Genomic DNA, 20,621 nt, shown 5'->3' on the forward strand with positions numbered 1-20,621 from the left:
GGAACAGGAGGGAGGTCAAATAAATTGTCCTCTGGAGGGATCAGCAGCTGCAAATGCAGTCTAGGGGTGAGAAATCCAGATTTATCTACCGAGAAATTCAAAGCACAAGAAAGATGATTCCAGCCTACCACCTCTGGGTCTACACACATCTGGTCTATCCACATAACTAGGCTCCAATAAATCTCAGATTGAGATGAGTCAGTTGTATTTATGCCCCTTTGGGGTTAAATCATTTTTCTATCAAAGCCAGTTTCCAGCATGGACCCAATAGCACATATTGTCCCTTCCCCACAGCTCTGCAACAAACTGCTGTGTTTAGTATTTAGGCTATGAAGCAAAGTCTAAACTCCAGACTGCTACCCTATAGGAAGAACAGCACCCAGCCAGAAGGGTCCTGAGCTCAGGCACCACGTACCCAACTTGTGGCAGGCACAAGAACTGGTTCTGTTGTGAGGTGGTTCAGCTTTGCCATGTGACAAACAAATAACAAGGTTTTTTGCATTTACTAAAAACAATGCCAGTGTTTTCAAAGGCATTAGGAAAATGAAGATCAACTGTTAAAACATGACCAATTAATGATTCTTTTGAAAGGAACACCTGAGGTAACCTCAAGGTGAGTTCACGGGGTTATGAGGGCATCCTACTGAGGTATATAAATACAGATTTCATCCAGTGATTTAAATAAAACAAAGCAGTTGTTACAATAAAGCTTAGAAAGGTTTTAAATGGCCTGTGGCTGTTTGTGTAGCATGCTCAGTTTTTTAAGCAGGTTTTAGACAATATTCTTTTGGTGGAAATAGACTCCTAATCCACAGCTTTTAAGAGATAAACAAGGTTCTTTGATAACTAGTGAGCATCTCACTGTGACAAAAACGCACTGTACTTAATTTTTTAACTAGAAAAGGTAATGGTAGAGATTCATCAGGCTGAATGCCCCTTTAGTATCAAGCAGGACAGGTGGAAAATGGGTAATGTCAGTACAAGTACTTTCTCTAGGCTGCCTTCCCTTGCATGCTGCCCTTGCAGCTCTTACTGCAGGACTCATTCAGAACAGCTTTCAGGTTGCAGAGCAGGTAGATGTGGGAGCATACACCACCTGGAACATAGTCTAGTTTATAGATACACCCCCTCCAGTCTCAGCACACCCCAGAAAACCATTGTAGACCTCCTCTGCCCTTCTGCCTCCTGTGTAGAAGTCAAGTTACTTATTAAAACAAGGGCTCTTGCCTCGAAGTAGCTTAGGAGTTATTTTTCAACCAGAGTGGAGCAGTTCATCTCACAGGTGGCAGCTGAATCATAACAGGCTGTACTTCGTTCTTGAAAGCTAGGAGTAAACACGTCCTACCCAAGCCACCACATGGCCATTCAAAATCAGAAGCCCATCCAGTGCATGATGCTCTTTTCTGCAAAAAACAGACTTCAAAATAAAAGAGTAGGAACCTAAGAGAAGCAGCCAGGATGCAGAATTTGCTCAAAAACAGGATGGTGATCAACAGCAAGACACTTAAAATCAGCAGCAACCACATGAGACACACTAAACTTCTGGGATTAGATGCAGGTTTCTTGTTTTCTTAAGCTTAATACTGGCAAAGCCTCCTGTTGTTCAGCAAGAAATTTATAAGGATAGAAATGAAAGGGTCTTCACAATGTAACCAGCTTTCAGCACTTGACTGTAGGTTAATTATTAATTTATTAATTATGAACAGAACACAGCAGGATTACCTTGATTATGTTTTGAATTTAGAGGCTATTTCACATAAGCAATAGCAGGAAATTGCTTGTTGCCTCCTTAATTTCTTCTTTTAACTTCACAACTAAAAGGACCTCGGAATGTCCTCACCTCCCTCACAAACCACCACCTTTCTGCTGGCTCCTGGTTAATAAATGTGCAAAACATGTACAAAACATGACAAAGCAGGACAGAAAACCTTTATCATTCCAAATTGTTCCTGAAGCATATAAACCATAATTCAAACACTTACTTTCAAATGCTGATGTGTCCCACCAACTCAGTATTTATATCCAGCCACTTCTTTTCTTACTGAAATATCTGTTTTCCTTCAAAGCTGCCCTGAAGTGGGTTAGATACAGTACAGAAAGATCCACAATCCCAGCCTGAAGCCTAGCAGAAGAGTAACACACACAGAGCTCCAATCACAGCAGTCCTGAACTGTACAATTTGGTTCTTTAAATGTTTTATATTCTATAATATGTACCTTGGAGCAAACCACATCTTTAAAAAAAAAAAGCCTATGAAAAAAGACCAGGTTAAAAAGAACCATCTTACCAAGACGATGGACAGGCTATTAGCCCTTGGCAAGCTGGACAATGACTGTACACAAAACATGCTGAAGAGAACTGAAAGATGGCAGAGATCTGTAAGGCTTTCTATACTTTTATTCTCCCGATCCAACACATCTTCTGATCTCATTCAGCTTCAAGGTCATGTCAGAAAAGTCACAAATTCATCTCCAGTACATGTAAAATTAAAAAATATTTACATAGACAAATAAAACTGCAAAAGTAAAACCAAAACTAATGGCCAGGGTCGTGGGTTACAGTATATCTTCAGAAACCAAGAGACAACAGTTTGGGTGTATTTGAAAACATATTCCAACCTTATAAACCAAAGTATAGTTAGTTTCCACTGATAAAAAGGTTTATTTGTTGAGGAAAACTAAAAGAGGATCTTTCTTGTGAACATCCAACTTTTTCCTTTCCACTACAGTCCCATTTGCTAACAGACTCACACAGTGACTTTCTGTATCTCCTCTCCCTCTCCCCCATGGTCACTCACTCTGTTACAGCAAAAGAACACCTTGACTCCCACCTTGTCTTTTACATGGATGTGAGTTACAGTAACTCCGGTGCCCTGAGTCACTAGGTAACAGTAGTGACAGCCAGTAAAAGGAGACATCCTCTCCATGATTTTGAAAAGCCACTGAATAACCCTACCAAGCAACTTTCCCTGCTTAATGAAGATCCAGGATAACTGCTTTGTCTACAACTGAAAATGCACAGGAACTGTATTTGCCGAAAGTCCTCTGGATGGAAAAAGAACAGGAAGACATTTCTTAAATCATCAATTCCACAGAACCTGGATTTACACATCTAGATTGAAACATCTTATTTTGCAGGTACAGCTTTTTTTTTTCTGTGGAGTTTCTACCCGGATATTGCAGTGCTAACCATGGAGAAGCAAGGGCAGAACCCAGTCCAATCCCAAGCCATGGCTGGGGTTAGGCAGCCTCAGGTGGTTGGTTGGATGGAGGATGACAACAGGCTCAGGGAAGTTCCTAGGAAGTGATTCATGTTCAAAACAGTGCTCACAGCTGATCCTGTGTCTGCTTTGGAGATGGAGCTGTTGTCACAACCACAGTGGACACTGCTTTAGTAGAGCCAGAGACTGTTCCCTGCTGGAGATGCGAGGCTGGAACTGTTTGAATTCGCACCTGTGTGAAACAGAAAGAAAAAAACTTGTCTCAAGAACAATCTGGTGACACGGTGATTGCACCTGCATTGTGCTCTAATAAAGTACCTGCTTCTGCTGCCAACAAAAACTCAGTTTTCAGAACAACACCAAGCACCAAAACCACTGTCAGAACAGAATCTGTCATAAGATGATTGTTCCATCCACTGCCCACATAAGATGGTGACAGGAGATTTCCAGGTTAGAGAGGAAGGCCTGAAAACTAGTTTGAATAAAAACGTGTATGTCAGCTGCTTTTACACATATTCAGAAGGACTTGGATCTTCACTTCTACAGACTTGTTACTATCAGCAGTCAATGTAGATTAATTATTTGGAATTTAGGAGCACTATGTTTCCAGACAGAAAAATGGATATGCACAGCAGTTATGTGATTTCTTCAAGGTAAAGTGACCTACAGAAGGCCAAAGTACAATGCACTAAGACTGCTGAGTGTATAGAAAATTCCTGACAGGACCTTTGGTTTTACATTCGTCATACTGGAAGTGGTTCAAAAACATTTAAAAACTTTATTTGGATGGAAGAAAGGTAAAGGTGATGATTGATTCCATGTGCATAATGCAGACACTAAAACCAAACTGTGTGCCTGTTCTTCCACAACCCATGTATCCAGTGTAAATCCTCATGGAGATGTTAAGTCATAAAATAGCAAATGGAATGATCATTCTAGGTGCCCTTACCTGCGTGGCTTGGCCTTGCTGCTGCAGCTGCTGTAGTTGCTGTGCAGTCAGAAAACTCACGGGCTTGTTCCCAGCAATCAGTTTAGTCCCTGCTGGCATTGTAGTCAGGATAATATTTCTGCCTAATCCACTGATGCTAAGGAAAAATAATTGTTGAAACGTTAGTAAACAGCACAGCAGGCTTGATCTTTCCAACTCCAAACCATTCTTCAGAGTTTATAGTTCTACCACATGTTCTAACCATTTTAAGTAGTGTGGTTTTTTTTCCCTCCCCATAAAACTGGCAAATATATTAGCGACAAGTTTAATGTCAGTATTTGTAAGTGATAGAGAATTAATTTAGCACACAAATCACACCTATTAACTCTGGACCATGCTGGGTTAGCCTGATCAGACCTGAACACTTCTCAAAGCAGAAAACAGCTGAGCACTTGAAATATTAACTAAAGGAGACACTATCAGAATTTATGGAAGAATAAACAAAAAGCCTTCAATATTTGAATGCCAGAGGAATTCTCACTAAGGCAGTTAACTTCTCTTGAACAGAGAGATGGCTTCAGATTACAAATATTTTCTGGTGTGTTAATTCTTGCTCAAACTAACACTGAACAAATTGAACAGCTGGTTTCAAGGCACAGAATGTCTTTTCTTTGGTGTATTTGCTAGAATTTGTGTCTCAAAATAAATAACGAAAAATTACAATCTCATTGCAGACACCATATCCATTCAGTTTCTTGCAGCTGATGGACCTGTTAACAGACTGCAATCCTATTCCAGCCTCTGCTTGCTAGCTCCCCAGGAACTCACTGAACACAGACCTTCCTCAGTCAATTTCTAAAGCAGAACTACAAGATGCAAAGCACTCACTTGGCACCGAGATTGCCCTTGATGATGGGGGCAGTGACCACGCTCTTGCCCTTCACTGGCTGGCTGATCACTGACAGAGGCACTGTGATCCGTGCTGGAAGTTTGCCCTGGGGAATGGGGAGAACAGGTGAGGAGCCATGGGGAGCTCCGCAGAGAAACTGCCTGACAACACTGGCTGTTTTGTGGGAGTCCTGTGAGCAGAAACCAGCAGCAGCTTTGCTGATGAAATCTGTGCTCCAATTCAGGGTCCTTAAAATTCACCTCCCTCTCATTCACTACACAGCCGCCTGAACCCTGAAAATCCACATCAACTTTGCACCATCATGATTTTTAATCTCAGTAAACTAAGTTTAGCTACATAATTTAGTTTTTGTAGCCATGATAGTTTACGGTGCCTTCAGATCTGGGCGTTAAAATAGCATTAAAGGGGGAAATCAGTAAAAAAGTGAATACAAGTAACAAGCACTTCTAGTTCTGAATGCTCTGTGATGCCATTCCAAGGGAAATTATTGCCAAAGTGAGGGTCAAGACACAGAGCTGCATGAGGCAAGACTTCAGATATGCAAAGTTTATTTCATTCACTTGCAAGCAGAGATAAGGGAAGTATCTGACTTTTTGGGGGCATTTAGCTGCAATTTGAACACCATGAAATCAATTGTAGACCCATACCCAGAATACAAGCTGTGGCTGCCCCATCCCTGGAAGTGTTCAAGGCCAGGTTTAGAGCAACCTCATCTACTGGAAGGTGTCTCTGGTGGGACTGAATGAACTTTAATGGCCTTTACAACCTAAATCATTGTATGACTCTGCTGTATTAATTTGAGTCTCTGAATGCAAAGAGCAGTTTTTAGTGTATCATCAGTGTATTCTGGCACCCCCCTTCTTTCCCCACCCCCAGTGAGAGCTCAGCATTACTCACTGCCTGAGATGTAGATACCACTGTGGTGCTGACAGGCACCTGCCGCACAGCCGTGGCTCCTGTGCCGATGGTTATGGGGGTCCCTGCAGCTCCTGAGGCCACAGCAACTGCTTTGGACACTGTGGCACTCACAGTGGGTAAGGAGGTGTGGCCTGTGCCAGCAACGTTCACCGCCGAGGATGATGGCACCTGCTTAGCATGAGTAGCTACAGTGATGGTCTGCCCAGCTTTGGGGGGTATCACACCCAGCCCCTGCACAATTCTGATTGTGGCGGCTGGCTTGGCCTCCGTGGATGCCACTGTGGTTATGGCTTTGCTCTTCTGATCTGCCACAGTCATGCCCAGGGCAGGCATCAGACGGAAAGCAGAGCTTGTTGGCTCTGCAGTCTTTAAGTCAGGAGTCACTTTAACCACGGTGCCTCCAGCTGGGCTGGAAGAGACAGAAGATGCTGTGCTTGTCTTGGCTGGAGACTCAGCAGTCTGGACAGGGTTGGATGTCACATGCAAAGTTGCAGAGATGCCTTTCCCACCAGCACTGCTTCCCGCAGCTGCTGTGAAGAGGTCCTGAGTCAGTTTGACAGTAGTGACTTGTGACTTGGCCAGGGTGGCCATCATGTCTGGAGTGATGCGCAGCACTGTCTGTCCCTTTGCATCTGTGGTGATGGAGGACGGGGGCAGGCGCAACACGTCCTTCCCTTGGATCCGAAAATTGGTTGCTGTGAGTGGGATGCCACTTCCAGCCTGAGTCTTCATGCCAAGTTGTCCTGTAATAGCCACCTGGGAGAGATCAGAGAAATGGTTCTGTCAAACTAGGACAAGGTCCAATGTACACTCAAAGCAGAACTTCCCAACAGGATGATGTTTGCTTCCACTAGAATGCAAGTGGACTAAGACTAGCACTCACTACATTACTAAAAATGGTTCTGGTTGTGTATCAGATGGCACTCCCAATCCCACCTGAAATAAGAAATATTTGTGGGGCTGGTTTCTTTTCCAAAAAAATGAAGGAGAGATCACTAAAGAACTTGCACAAACACATTTCACCTGTATGTGAAAACAGGGCTCAAACACACAAAACCAGCACTACGTCAGTCTCCACAGTCTGCCAACTCACACAGCATTACAGCTCCCCAATGTTCACATCTGCACAACAAACAGGAAACAATCAGGTCGTGGAGCCCAGTTCCTTGTCTCTCCCTCCCTCTCACCTGCTTGATGATGTTCTGGCCAGCCACGTTCTGAATGACAGTGGTGGAGGAGGTGCTGGCAGCAGAACTGCCTGGAGAGCTGGTAACTGGCTTCACAGCAGGGCTGGGCACTGCAGGCAGCCCTGTCACACTGATACCTGCCTGGCTGGCCATGGAGCTTCCTGCTCTCGGCACCTGCACGGGGCTACTTTGAGCTTTTACAGGCAGAGTCATTACAGCCTACAGAAGAGAGGAGGAAGACTATGAGCAGACTACCACAGTAGGAATGGTCTAGTGATTCTTCTTGTATTGTGCCTTAGCTTGTGAGTTCAGAGGAATTAATGAGAATTCCCTTGCAAGGATTCCAACTGCTTGGAATTGTACTGAGGTGGGTGTCAGTCTCTTCTTCCAGGTAGCAAATGGCAGGACAAGAGGAACTGGCCTCAAGTTCCACCAGGGAGGTTAACTTTGATATTGGGAATTTATTTTTTTCCCAGAAAGGGTTGTAAAGCATTGGAACAGACTGTCCAGGGTAGTGGTGGAGTGACCATCCCTGGAAGTGTTCAAAAAAATGTGCGAATGATGCACTTGAGGATATGGTTTAGTAGTGAACATGGTGGTATTGCTGTGTTCATGGCTAGACTTAATGATCTTGACAATCTTTTCCAAGCTTAACGATTCTGTGATTCTAAGTTCTATGGACTTTTTGTTATGCACAATTTAATCATGCCAGGTAACTAGGTGAAAAACAGCACTGAACAGTATTGCATAAGTAAAACTGTTTCTGTGCTCTTGCCTGCAGTTAGTGCATGCTCCGAATGAGCACCGAATGCCTGTGCATCACATCAAAACACTGCAAGTCAGATCAGATGTCAGAGCTACTCTACCCCTTCCAACTCACCTGAGGGAGCACTTTGGTTTGTGTAGATGTAGCTGGAACACGGACTTGAGGCGCTGATGTGGGCTGCTGCTGCTGCTGCTGGGTGACCACTGGGGCTTGCTGGGACACGGCTGGGAGGCTGGCTTGGGCAGTGACCACGCGGACCTGTGGCAGGCCTGAGGAGCTGCTGTGACTCACCACACGCGGGGTGGGCACTGGCCCTGGCTGCACCTGTGAGCTCTGAGCTGGGGACAGCAACGTCCCCAGCTGGGGCATGGTGGGGGAAGACACGAGGAGAACACTACGGAAAAGACAGAGCCAGTAGGTCAGCGAAGATGTAGGAAATTCACACAATCACAGAATCACTGAGGTCGGAAAAGACCTCTGAAATCATTGAATCCAACCTGTGACTGATCCCCACCTTGTCACCCAGCCCAGAACACTGAGTGCCATGTCCGCTTGCTCCTTGGACAACTCCAGGGAAGGGGACTCCACCAGCTCCCTGGGAAACCTCTTTCAATGTCTAATCACACTTTCTGTGAAGAAATTCCTCCTGATGCCCAACCTGAACCTCCCCTGGCACAGCTTGAGACTATGGCCTCTTGTCCTGTTGCTGTTTCCTGGGCGAAGAGTTCAACTCTCATCAGCCTCCAACCTCCTTTCAGGGAGTTGTAGAGAGTGATAAGGTCACCCCTGAGCATCCTCTTCTCCAGGCTAAATAAACCCAACTCCCTCTTTACTGAATTATACAAATTACTGAAAAACAGCCAGCAGCATTCCTAAGTGACATAGGGGACAGAAGCAGTACCTCTGGCTGGGTTTTGCCGTCTCTGACCCAGCACCAGATACACTCTTGCTGACTGCAGACACTGGTGGAGGTGAGATGGGTGTTGCAGGCAATGCAGGTGCAGTTGGTGTCACAGGAGTCACAGGAGTTGGTGGCATGCTGGAGTCACTGAGGCTCAGCTGACCAGGCTCTGCTGTGCTGGTGGGGACGGCTTTCACAGCGCCCTCCTTACTACTCGACTTCTACAAGGAAACCACATCCAGCATCACAAAATCTGGGGTTGATTGCTGCACCCTACTGTAGGCTGAGCACTTCAACCTGAGCTCTGTACAGTGGTGACTGACACCTTGCTGCTAAATCCTGAAATCAAACATGACTGTCTGCCTTTCCCCAGCTGCAGCCATGGATGAATTGGTGTGCTTGGCTGCTCCTGCTCTCAGGGAAAAGTGCACCTCAGTTGTGAAAAACATTCAGAACATGCAGATTTCCACCTTGGTTAATGTGCCAATAGACAAGTACTTCAGACATATTTAATATCAGACATGGAAACCCTGACAGCTTCAGCACTGCAAGGGAGAGAACAGATGTGTTCCACACACTCTGTTACAAACTGACCTCAAAACTAGTTCTGAAAGACCATCCCTTTGATAGGGAGCACAAATGAGAGGATAGCAGCAGAAGCTGGGTGGAGGAAAAGTTCCCTCACTCCCTCTTCATTTTGTGCACTGACATTCATATACATTATGAACTGCTAACTCAAACATGGTAATTTTCATCACCTGCTATGGATGCAGATTTATGGATTACATTAAGACTAATGTTCTTCTCAATCCCAAAAACAGCTGTGCAACCCTAAGCAAAGAAATCTACCATTTTAGCTGGAGGTTTTGGCTTCTGAAGAGCTTTCTTGGCCTTTGCTGCAGCAGCTTGAGCGTGATGGATCCGTTCTGCAAGGACAAATTAATGGTTATAGCTCCTGAACACCAGCAAACTGATTTAAGGAAGAGGCTAAGTAAGAGCTGTAGAGTCTTCTTCAGACAAGGAATTAAACACACACAGTCATGTAACAGTGCGAAGAAAAACATCTAGTAAATTAGCCAAAAAGGCTGAAAATAAGACACATAAGAACACACATCTGCAGTTTTTGCACATGGGATGGTATTTTTCAAACAAATGCTTCAAACTGACACACTGCTCTTCAAGACTGGGTTTAAGTGCTGAAGGGCTGACATGAGCAAACTGAGTAGAAAAAAACCAACAAACTAGACTGACAAATTCATCATCTGACAAATTATCCATCTTTATAAACATTTTTAATTCTTAAGATATGACCAAACTGGGCTTACCAAACTCTTCCTCACTCCTGTCCCGGTGCAGGTAGATCCACAACTTCCGTCCAATATCGTATTTCACACAGGGATCTTTCTCATAATGTAATCGGTCCAGAGCACCACTAACAACAGTGTTAACCTGAAGTTCAGAATTCACAGATTACAAGATATGCCTCATTGGACTAGCCAAAGCTGATGAATAGAAAAGTGATCCTATTTAGTATAAAACCTGAGTAAGATGTGAGCAATCTCCATCTGAGTGAGAACTGACTGAGAGCAGATGCTGCAGCACAGGATAGCGTTTGCCACCTTGAGTTAAATGGAGCTTCCACCAAAGCTCTGAAAACTGACTGTTCCTCAATCTAAAATGTGAGCAGCTCTATGACAGTGTTTACTCTGTGGCTTTCCTAGATACTTTTTCATCATCCAAAGTTGGTGCAGATTTGCACCAACTTGCCACAGTAGTACACAGCTCCCTTCTGCTCATCACAGCAGCATAAAAACTATTGGCCCTACTGCCTGGGTCCATGCAGTGTATTTTTATGAGAATCTGAGGGCAGACATGACATCCAACTTACCTGAGCACTTGTGACATCTGGAGCTAGGAACTGGGAATCTTTGAGCAGCTCACAGATTTCAGCTCGAGTTCCCTCACCATTAGGAAGGCGAGCAGCAGCATCACGAACTGAAACACAAATCTAGAGCTTAAACTTCCAGCTGTAACTGGGCATCAGTACTCAAGTACTCCATATCGTGCTCCAGATACATTTTGGGGCTGCTCTACAGTGCCTACTTACTCACTAAAATCTAGCTCCTAAAATCCCTCAAAAATATGAGGAGAGATTATAAAGGATCATTTTAAAGTACATCAACTGTGCCGTTTGTGCTAATAGCAGTGAACTTGGGGAACAGCATTCAACCCCAATGTAGATTCCTAAAGTAGTTGTTTGAGGGGCCAGAGGAATGGCTTTTTTCTTTAAAAAAGTATTCTTTGGCTATGACCTTACCAAGGGACAAAATGGTGACATATGCTGGTCTGTCTGAGCGCAGGAGAGAATGTTCCCGGGCTTTGTTTAAGGAGGTTTCCTTGTCAAATACCCCCTTCACAGGACCAACAACTGACTCGAAGCCATGCATCCGGAAGGTGAAAGCTTTGTGGGGCTGGCTGTAACGGTAACGCTCCTGGAGGTGGACACAAGAGCACTGACTTTACCAGGAAACATACAGCAAAGCCTTATGCTATATTACAAGGTAAGTTGTTATCATTCTCTAGAGAAAACCTTTTTAAACTAAAGGCTCAAATATTGCTATATAAACTTATTTTGGATCAAGAAAATCACAAACTACTTCATGCAAAATGCAATCCTCCTAAGGAAAGTGTGCAGGTACAACACATTCACAATCAAGCAACTGTACAGACTGGAGAGGTGCCAGAAATACAAGCAATACACCTTCTGTTCCCTTCCCCTTCGTCCTTGTATCTGGCTAAAGAGACATTTCCAAAATTTAACTTATAAATTCTGTTGGGCAGACAGCACATGGAGAGAAGGGAGAAGAATGCCCATCATGTGTTTTCCCTCTAATTCCCACTTGCATCTACTACAGACAAGATAACTAAGTGGATGGGTGCACTTACTGACACTAATTTTCGCTTGCACACATACATGCCCAAAAAATAAAGAGACACGTCGTCCTCTGATGGGGGGGGATGGAAAAGGAGACAGTGGGGTTGGCACAACCAACTGACACTATCAATTTCGTTATTTTTATCCAATTACTTTTTACCAAATTAATTTTACCCACTGGAAATACTGATGGTTTTGAAACAAGCAGCTAGGCTACATCATTAGCAAGTTTTATGCAAGGCCAAGATACCAACTTCATGGCAGAAGCAACATACCAATTCTTCACATTAACTACATTTGTGTAAAGTATAAAACTGCCATCCCACACAAATCCTGGTAGTTTAGTGGCCAACTGTTTTAGCAAGTGCCTTTAAAATGAAGATTGTCTTCTTACCTGCTCTTGAAACACCCGTTTCTCCTCTCCAGTGCTAGGCCGGACTACATAGTCAGTCCTTCTGAAACAAAGGAACCTTCAGTTCAGAGCACAACAAGCCCACAACTGTCCCAAAAGATGAATCCCCTCATCCTTCTGCAAATTGTTCTGAACAAATTCTGAATGTATTTATAGTAACAAAAGTAAGCCCTGCAGAGATCTTAAAATATGCTGTGTGCACTACCCAAAGGCAAGCAAGGCCTATAAATCTCATTAGCAGAACCTAAGCTAGATTTCAGCTTTGCTCTAATAATATATGTGAACTTGGATAAAATCAGTCGACTTTTTAAAGTCCAGTTACTGCATTTATAAAACCAAACTATCACATTTTCTCCGGCCCCGTGATGTAAAATTGTTTTATTTTAAGATCCAGAGGCACAAGGCCTAAACCTCCCAGCTTCAGCAGCACTACAAAGGCTTTCAAGCAGTGTTACACACTTACACTCTGGGCAGTGGCATGACATCCAAGCTGTCTTCATTTTCCTATTGAGAAAGAGAGAATGTCAGTGTTGGATAGAACACAGTCAGGTTTCGTGCCCCTAGGTGATTTTTGTCTGACTCACTTTGAAAAAAGTCTGGTCTTTAGTCTCCAACCAGAGATGAAATAGTGCTGCCAGTTCCTTCTCATGATCTTGGTAACTACCTAGTAAGAAATCATGAAATTGTAAAAATAGAAGTCTTTTAATTCTTAGGAAGCCATCTTCTTTTAATTCCCAGTCCTCTCCTGTTCCCTTCCCCTCCTCGATGCATCACCAGTCACAGATGTTCAAACTGCAATATTTGAACAACTCCAGGCTTAGGAAATGCTAAATCCCAGTGATTCCCCTGTGCTGGTACAAAGGATGGTGCTTCAACTCCAAGCACAGAAGGCAAGATGCTGTTTGGGACACACCTGTTCACACTTTCCAAAGTAATCCCAATTACTGAATCCAGGAGCAGAAACACTTGCCTACATAACCTCTACCAAGAACTCTGAAAGGGATCAGAGGAAAAGCTTCCTGACTCCAAATATCTGCAAATATGATCACTAGAATCACCATTATGATCACTAGAATCACCATAGTTAAGAATGAAAAATTCTGTGTAGTAATTAAAGGAATGAACATAAACACAAAACACCTGTAATTCAATCAGTATGAGTTCACTGATCATCAATTTGGTCTTTGATTCCCACTTTTGAAAATGAGAATAGTATCAGTTTGCTCTACAGAGAAGCTTAATTCCTTTGCAATTTTAATAATCACTAATTACTCTGAAACATCCAAAGTATGCTCAAGAGAAGGTAAAATATGAAGGTGTTCAGACAAATTTGAAGGCTGACAAACATGGTTAAGCCAGCAACAGAAAGAAATACAGCCCAGTGTCTTTGTTTATGCTCTGCTGCTGATACTGATGTCATGTGAACACCCCAAATTCAAAACACATATTAACTCAGCTAGAAGAAAAGAAAGTGTCTAACCATGGAATTAACAGCTCTGTGTTTCTCCCCAGGCTGCAGCAAGATGAAAAGTAAAGTCCTGGAGAAAACAACAAACCTTCACTATAGTACACGTCATAGAAGAACACAAGGTACTCACCAAGCAATTTCCACTGCTGAGTTTTTTCTTTGAATTCAACAAAAGGTGAGAAGCTGGAAGGAGCATCTACAATGACAAATGTGCATGTCAGGGACATTATAAAATTGTCCAACCTCAAAATCCTACATTGGTAATGCAAACTGTCATGTTAAAGACTCACAGTGACAGATGGAGCATTTTAAATTATTATGTAAGTGCATCTCTAAATTTATCCTTGTCCAAAGGGAAGGTGAGCATCTCAGAGTATAAGAGCAACCACAAGGAAAGAACAGAACAGGATAATGAGCCTTCCAACAACAGGCTGTCAGCTGAGAGCCTGTTCCTGCTGTTCACCATGTTCAGACCTGCTATTTAGTGCACTGGGATGAAAAAATTGCCCGTTGAGAACTTTATCTTCAATCTGAAGAAGAAAAAGAAATATAGGCCCCAGGGACTGTTACTGAACAGTGAAAAAACATGGGGCTCATGGGAACAGAACTTGGGATTTACAGTACTCATCAGCATTATGGACAATATGCTGCAAGGCCACCACAATCTCCTCTATCTTTAAAACTTCCCACTAAGCAAATCAGAACCACAGGATAATTCAGTTTGCAAGGAATGACTAAACTCAGCTGGTCCAAGCCCAAGGTGGGCCAACCTCATGTTTCATTGGATTGCTCAGGGCATTATCTAATTCATTCTTTATTTTCCCCAAAGACAACTACAACTTCACACTGTGGGGGAAGAGACTAATTCCTTCCTACTTCAAATACCTCCCCTGAAGGTATGATCTGAACTTGGGAATCATGCTGGATCATATCTACTATCCACATGCAAAACAAGTCAACCACAATCAAGACATGTCAGCCAAACAGCCTATAACAGAAATGCTGCCAGCAATACAGGGATTTATCGTGGTGATGAATGAAAAGATGAGCTATTATGCAAACCAGCACTGACTACAACAGAGGAACAAGCATCATTAGTATTTTTACATCTCTTCTTACCTCTGCTGTCGCCTGCCAAATACTGCAAGGCAGGTAAAACCAATTCAGACCAATTAGGGGCAAAGGAAAACCAGTTATTTAGTGCACCGGCATGAGAAGATTGCCAATCAAGAACTTTATCTTCAAGCTGAAGAGGAAAAATAATTATTTTATTAATGATCTCATACTTTAAACTATGACTGTCTTCACAGAAAATAAACCAGCTGAATGTATGCAGGGAACAAAAAATGAATTATTATGTAAAAATACTTTTACAAAAATGTATACATATACTACATAAAAGTATATAAATATATACTACAAGAAAGTATATTACTATGTATGTGAAATAATCACCTTTTTCAAGTAAACACTGCACCAAAGAAGGGGAAAAAACTTAACCATCTCTGCCCTTAATATATAAAACATACCTAACCATGATCTATAGAACAGATACGGAAAGACTCACAGATTCAAACGACTAAACTCATGAAACATGTTAAAACCAGAATGTGGTAGCACTCCCACAAGGTTTAATTTCTTTAATATGTAATCTAAATCTTATTAAAACTTACAGCAAACTAAGTCTGGAGAAAAATCACTATTACAAAGGTATAAGCTCCTCTATTCTTTGATTTTGCTTCCTGCAAAGATTTCCAGATACGTGGGTGGTTGCTTACCACAGAGAGAGTAGCAGGTCCTTCCACAAACAGTATCTCCAAAAGAAGGAAAAAGAAGCTGGATGATATTTCATTTATTTCAAGGCATGGTTTCATATCTTCAAGAGGTCTTCAAATGAAAGAGAACACAAGCAGAGTAAATTCCCTAAGAAATATTCACCTCCATATACAAAGTTGAACACCACGCATTTCACACATCCCAAACTGCACAAAAACACAACCTGCAAAAGTCCCAGAAAAATGTGAGCTGAAACATGCTCTTTTTTCCATCCATGCAAGGTATTCAGGACCCTCTGAAGCACTTACTCCTCTTTGACAGACGACAGAGGGAGAGGGGAAAAATTCTGAGACACTGATGTAAGTCCATCTGCATTGCCAAGAGAGTCAGCCAAATCTTCCACCTCAGATTTAATAATTTTTGGCTTCTTTTTTTTCTTATCTTCCTTGTCCTTCACCTTTTTCTTGAGGGTCACAAGGTCAAATAAGGCTTTAGATATGATAGAAGTTAAAAAGAATAATTAGACAGCTTCTCATTATATCTAAATGAGAGTCATAAACTATTTAAGTATGTATCTAGAAATTGTGTGCACTCGTTTACACCTCAATCATTCCACCTTCCCAGCTGTTGTCATAAATCTTTACTTTTCCCCTCAACAGAAAACCTTTAGTTTATAAACCAACATATATGAAATGGAAGAGGCAAAGGATCCACGGACTTGCTAAGGAACCTTTCCTTCCAGCATTCACTCGAGTCATGATGTCCTCAAGGGTCAGGTCTGTCGTGACTAGATCAGGGTGATCCTACACAGGACAATGGGAGAGAAATTAAACAGAGAAAGGACAAAGTGTTAAGACAGCAACAAGGTGAAGATGTATCCAAATACTAAAATGCACTAAACTCAACCAGGATCAGCTTATTAAACCATTTACTGCAATAAAAATTGGGAAGTTTTCTAACCCTGACATCCAAAATTTTGTCTCCCCAAAACACGTAACTAAAATTATAAAATCCTTCTATCCAGATAAACATGGCCAGGAGCTGCACCTATATGCTGACAATTGAACCCAGGTTACAATAAAGGGCTGATGGGTGGGTGCACACAAAAAATAGCAATCATTTTGTCACCCAGAAGTACCCTGATCTTCATGGCAAAAAAATAAAACCATCAAAGATAAAATCTGGTCCCATCCCCAAGACTTTTTGACATCTTACAGGCTGACGTTTTCGTTTCTCATGGTGCTTCTTCAACATCATCTTTAAATCACTTTCCCCAAGTTCTATCTTGTCTGCAATGAAAATAATTATTTTCAGAGTTTTCCACTATTGTTACTTTCCACACTTCTTAGAATGCCATTTTCTATCCATTTACACTTCCATCAATCTCCAAATTTCAGTAACTAATTTCTCCACATACGAATTTCATTGATTGACTGACTGATTGATTGACTGATTGATTCATTCATTCCAGTGTTTCATTCAGTCATCAGATTTCACTGCTGACGCAAGCATGAAAGAGAAAAGAAGCCAGAAACCAGTTTGAAGAGTTTGCAGAATTGATTACAGTCACTTTAGGGGGGATTCTCAAGTATTTTGAACTGGACTATGCTAATGCTTCAACCACTAAAGACAAAATACAACAGAGGAATCTGTGGTATTACAGAAACTATGACTCTTGTGTTAAAATACTGGCCTTGAAAGAAGAAAGAGATTAAACTGGGAAAAGAGCCAACTGTTGTGGATACTGCAAAAATGAAGCATTACAAGATTTCCCATCAAACAACAGATTTTAAAAGTGATTTCTTGCAGGGTCTCAAGGTAATTCTCCCCCCTTTACCCATACTGACCCCTTGTTTGGTTCTCACCTGCAGTTTTCATGTCCAAGGTTGACAATGTGGGGATCACTCTGAGGGGAACTGGTGGACTTGAACAACGTGCTGGAGAACTTGGAGGCCAAGAGATTAAATCTAAAAGAGAGATATAAATTTACTTCTGCAAGACCCATCACCAATCTGTGTAACTATTACCATGTGTTTATTAGATCCCAGCCAGTGGAAGTAGAGCTCAGAATCCAATTTTTTAGCAAAGGCTCTGTCCCCACGTCAAAAATGCGTCTTTTTCCATTCATACCTGGAGTCTTTAGTTCAGCCCAGGGCATTACCTTCTTCATCAGAAGACAAGGTAGTGTCTCCACATTCCTCTTTCACTTCTCTCAAGATCTTCAAGTAGCGCCGGTGTGTCCGTCTGTCTCGTTCTTCTGAGTCATATGTCGGTGGGAAGCGCTTTCTCCTTAGGGTCATGTCAGGGCCTCCTTTCCTGGCTAATTCCAGCAAGTGCTGAAGGGAGGGATTCATGCGACATGTCAGCTACAGTGCTGTAAGCCAGGACAGATAAGCCCAGCTCAGATACTTCCAGCAAGGTTACCATGCAGTGCCATCAACACCTCAGATCTGTACAAGGATCATTATGTGCCACACACAGGATTTTAAACCAAGCATTTTAGACCATCATTTAAAGGGAAGAAAAAAAACCCAGGTGAAATTCCTACACCTTCTTCTGCACACATTTTATGTGAACTGTTGAGAAGAACTTAAATCATTGGTGTAAGGGGTGGTTTCTACACAAATATATGACAACGACATAGTATGCTATCTCTGTTTGAAAAGAAAAAAAAAAAGTTACCTCTCACAGCTACAGAGGAAGTAACTTCCTATGTATTCCATATTGCTGCCCAATGAAGTTGTGGATGTCCCCTCCCTGGAAGTGTTCAAGGCCAGGAGCAACCTGGTCTAGTGAAAGGTGTCCTTGCCCACGGCAGGGGATTGGAACGAGATGAGCTTTAAGGTTTCTTCCAACCCACACCATTCTGGGATTCTCTATTTCCCACAGCATTGTAGGGCATTTTATAAAGACAGACTTTCCTCTACATCCCTACATGATTAAGTGTAATGAAAGATTAATGAGTAACAAATACATTTCAACTGGCAACAATTTGAGAAATATCCATATGATAAAATATCCATAGAGGAAGACTTTACCAGGGATTTGCAAACATGAGAATTAGAGTTTTGGATCTACATTTTTTCTAACTGCATTTAGCGACTGTACTTGTTTCAGAAATGGTAAACAAACAATGGCAGAATGACTTGTTAACAAAAGAGAAAGTTGTAAAGGGGAAAATGCAGGAAGTGGGGAGAAGGTGGACATGAAAAGAGGACAGTTACACACCAGTGAGAGCTATGAGAGTTACAATCTGAAATCTGTAAATATAGCAATGGGTCTGGAGTTCTCCCTGGGCCACTGGAAAATCCAGAAGCATTACTCATTCACTTAATCAAAGGAAAGGCCTCAGAGAACTGCACCAAGACACTTTTTATAAAAACAAGTTATTCATCCCAGAGCACACTCACATTGCGGGAAGCGAGGATCTGCTTGAGCAGCCTGTAGAAGTACTGCTGCTGGGAACTCAGGTAACGCTTATACTGCGACTTGTAACAGAGCTGCCGGTACTTCACCACCTCAGGATTGAAGTGCCCATCTGTAACAAAGACAAAACACATACCTGGGTTTTCAGCTGCTAGCTGAGAACTCACCCCAAACCTGCAGGGAAGCTCATGAGGCTGACTGACCCCGGAAGAGTTTCTGGGCAATGTGCAGCGGGTTCCCAAATCGAAAGTTCTCCCCACTGAACAGTGCTGAGATGAGCTTGTTCTGATGCTCTTGGTTGTTCTCAGGGAAGTGAGGCAGGAATTTTTTTAGGTGCTCTTGCTGCTCATCTGTCAGGACCTCCTGCCACGTTGACAAGCTGACAACCTCAAAGAAGATCTCAGGCTAAAGAAAGCAAGAAACAACAGTAAAGAAAATGCAGCCACGTCTTTCACCATTTTCTAGCCCTTGATGCTTTTTAAGTAACTCCAGCCATGAGACAGTATTTTATGAAACACAGGAAACAACAGAGCATAAAGAGGAAAGGTCAAGAAATCGATACTACTAACAAGAAAATAAATTCAAAGCTTGTAACAATCTTCTTAAAGGCAATTTAAAAACAGTAAGAACATAATAAAACTGATTTAAAAGATACCGTCCTGTAATCAAAGGCGTTTTTGACACTTTTTCCAAGGCAGTCAGAAACACCTCCTCTTTTCAGTTTGCTCTGTAAGCCCCAAAAGGAAGTCAAACACATCATTTATATAGAGGTTATGATAAGGTGAGGTGTCTCAGCGCTACTCACATCCTCCAGGAGGTCCTCGGGCAGACTGACCCGTGTGGTGCCCAGCATGCAGTCCTCCAAGATCCTTGTGCAATTGCCCTCCAGCTCCAGGGGGTCTGTGAGCATGTGATCCAGGGAATCCATCCTCCACCTCTCTTGCTCCTGGACAACAACAGCAAAACCCTCAACAAACAGAAATCCCAATCCCAGATACATCCATCCTGATGTAAGGAGTGATGGATGAGCCACCTTTGATGGGTGGTTGTTTAAATGGAAGCTATAGAGTTGGCCTGCAATATCTCTATACATACATAGAAAGGTTATGCATATATACATGTGTGTATATATATATATATGTACACACACACACGTATATATATATGTTTATATACATCTATGTAGAAAGTACACATATAGATATATAGAAACATTTACTCTTCAATTACAACACAAGTCATGCCAATGGAGAAGTGCTTTTCCAGGCAGGTAGACTGGGAAGTACAGCTGACCCATCTCACTTTCCTTTCCACCTGCAGGAACTGTTCTCAACACTGCTAAACACCAGGACAGACTATATATAAATCCTGAAAGCGGTTTAAATGTGCAGAACCGAAGGTCAGGTCTAAGGCGGGGTTTGTCTAAGGCTGAAGGTGTGACAGGGCCACGAGCCCCGTCCCCGCCGGCGCGACACAACCAGGCCTTCTGAGCTGCAAAGAAACACATGAAACACCCGAAATAAAGGAAAGGGCGATTAAAAAACCGCTAAAAAACGGGTGGAAGAGCGAAGAAAACAATTTATTTCATACCCCTCACGCGGCCCGGCCGAAGGCGGAAGGCGGCGGCGCGGCCGCGCCTGCGCGAACGCCCCACTGCACTGCGCGTGCGCACAGCCCCGAGTCGCGACAGGCCGCGATAGCGCGGCTGCAGGGCGTGGAAGTGCCCCTAAAAATGAGGTAATTATGAAATGCTGAAGCCGCCTATCAGTCGCAG

General features: G+C 42.8%; 1 protein-coding gene across 6 annotated transcripts; it reads right to left on the reverse strand.

Moving 5' to 3' along the window:
• Nucleotides 1–2,377: 2,377 nt before the first annotated feature.
• Nucleotides 2,378–20,540, reverse strand: NFRKB (nuclear factor related to kappaB binding protein). 6 transcript variants are annotated; one of them, XM_088066826.1, is made up of 26 exons: nucleotides 20,438–20,540; nucleotides 19,653–19,793; nucleotides 19,051–19,252; nucleotides 18,832–18,959; nucleotides 17,583–17,757; nucleotides 17,287–17,388; nucleotides 16,637–16,710; nucleotides 16,140–16,224; nucleotides 15,730–15,910; nucleotides 15,424–15,532; nucleotides 14,765–14,891; nucleotides 13,776–13,841; nucleotides 12,762–12,841; nucleotides 12,641–12,681; nucleotides 12,160–12,217; nucleotides 11,148–11,322; nucleotides 10,719–10,825; nucleotides 10,156–10,279; nucleotides 9,680–9,756; nucleotides 8,831–9,051; nucleotides 8,044–8,323; nucleotides 7,164–7,382; nucleotides 5,956–6,732; nucleotides 5,037–5,143; nucleotides 4,170–4,305; nucleotides 2,378–3,452 (listed from the first exon to the last, which is right to left on the reverse strand). In XM_088066826.1, the coding sequence occupies exons 2-26, from the start codon at nucleotides 19,773–19,775 to the stop codon at nucleotides 3,327–3,329; spliced, it is 3,900 nt and encodes a 1,299-aa protein (XP_087922952.1). In that variant the 5' UTR covers nucleotides 19,776–19,793; nucleotides 20,438–20,540; the 3' UTR covers nucleotides 2,378–3,326. The 6 variants fall into 6 exon arrangements, 5 of the variants coding, with proteins under 5 accessions (XP_087922952.1, XP_005528476.2, XP_014112823.2 ...); XM_005528419.3 differs by having other exon boundaries at nucleotides 12,160–12,220; XM_014257348.2 differs by lacking the exon at nucleotides 20,438–20,540 and adding an exon at nucleotides 20,141–20,237 and having other exon boundaries at nucleotides 12,160–12,220.
• Between the last annotated feature and the right edge of the window lie 81 nt (nucleotides 20,541–20,621).

The sequence above is a fragment of the Pseudopodoces humilis genome, chromosome 25 (genome assembly GCF_049639895.1).
Source record: "Pseudopodoces humilis isolate 2021_Gansu_Grassland_sample_001 chromosome 25, ASM4963989v1, whole genome shotgun sequence".
Lineage (NCBI taxonomy): Eukaryota > Metazoa > Chordata > Aves > Passeriformes > Paridae > Pseudopodoces > Pseudopodoces humilis.

Coding starts and splice junctions, on each gene's coding strand:
- NFRKB (XM_005528419.3), bottom strand. CDS start 19,775: ATGGATTCCCTGGATCACATGCTCACAGACCCCCTGGAGCTGGAGGGC. Junction 14,892..15,423: donor GACCTGCTACTCTCTCTGTG/GTAAGCAACCAC, acceptor TTTCCTCTTCAG/CTTGAAGATAAAGTTCTTGA. Junction 9,757..10,155: donor CAGGAGTGAGGAAGAGTTTG/GTAAGCCCAGTT, acceptor TTGTCCTTGCAG/AACGGATCCATCACGCTCAA.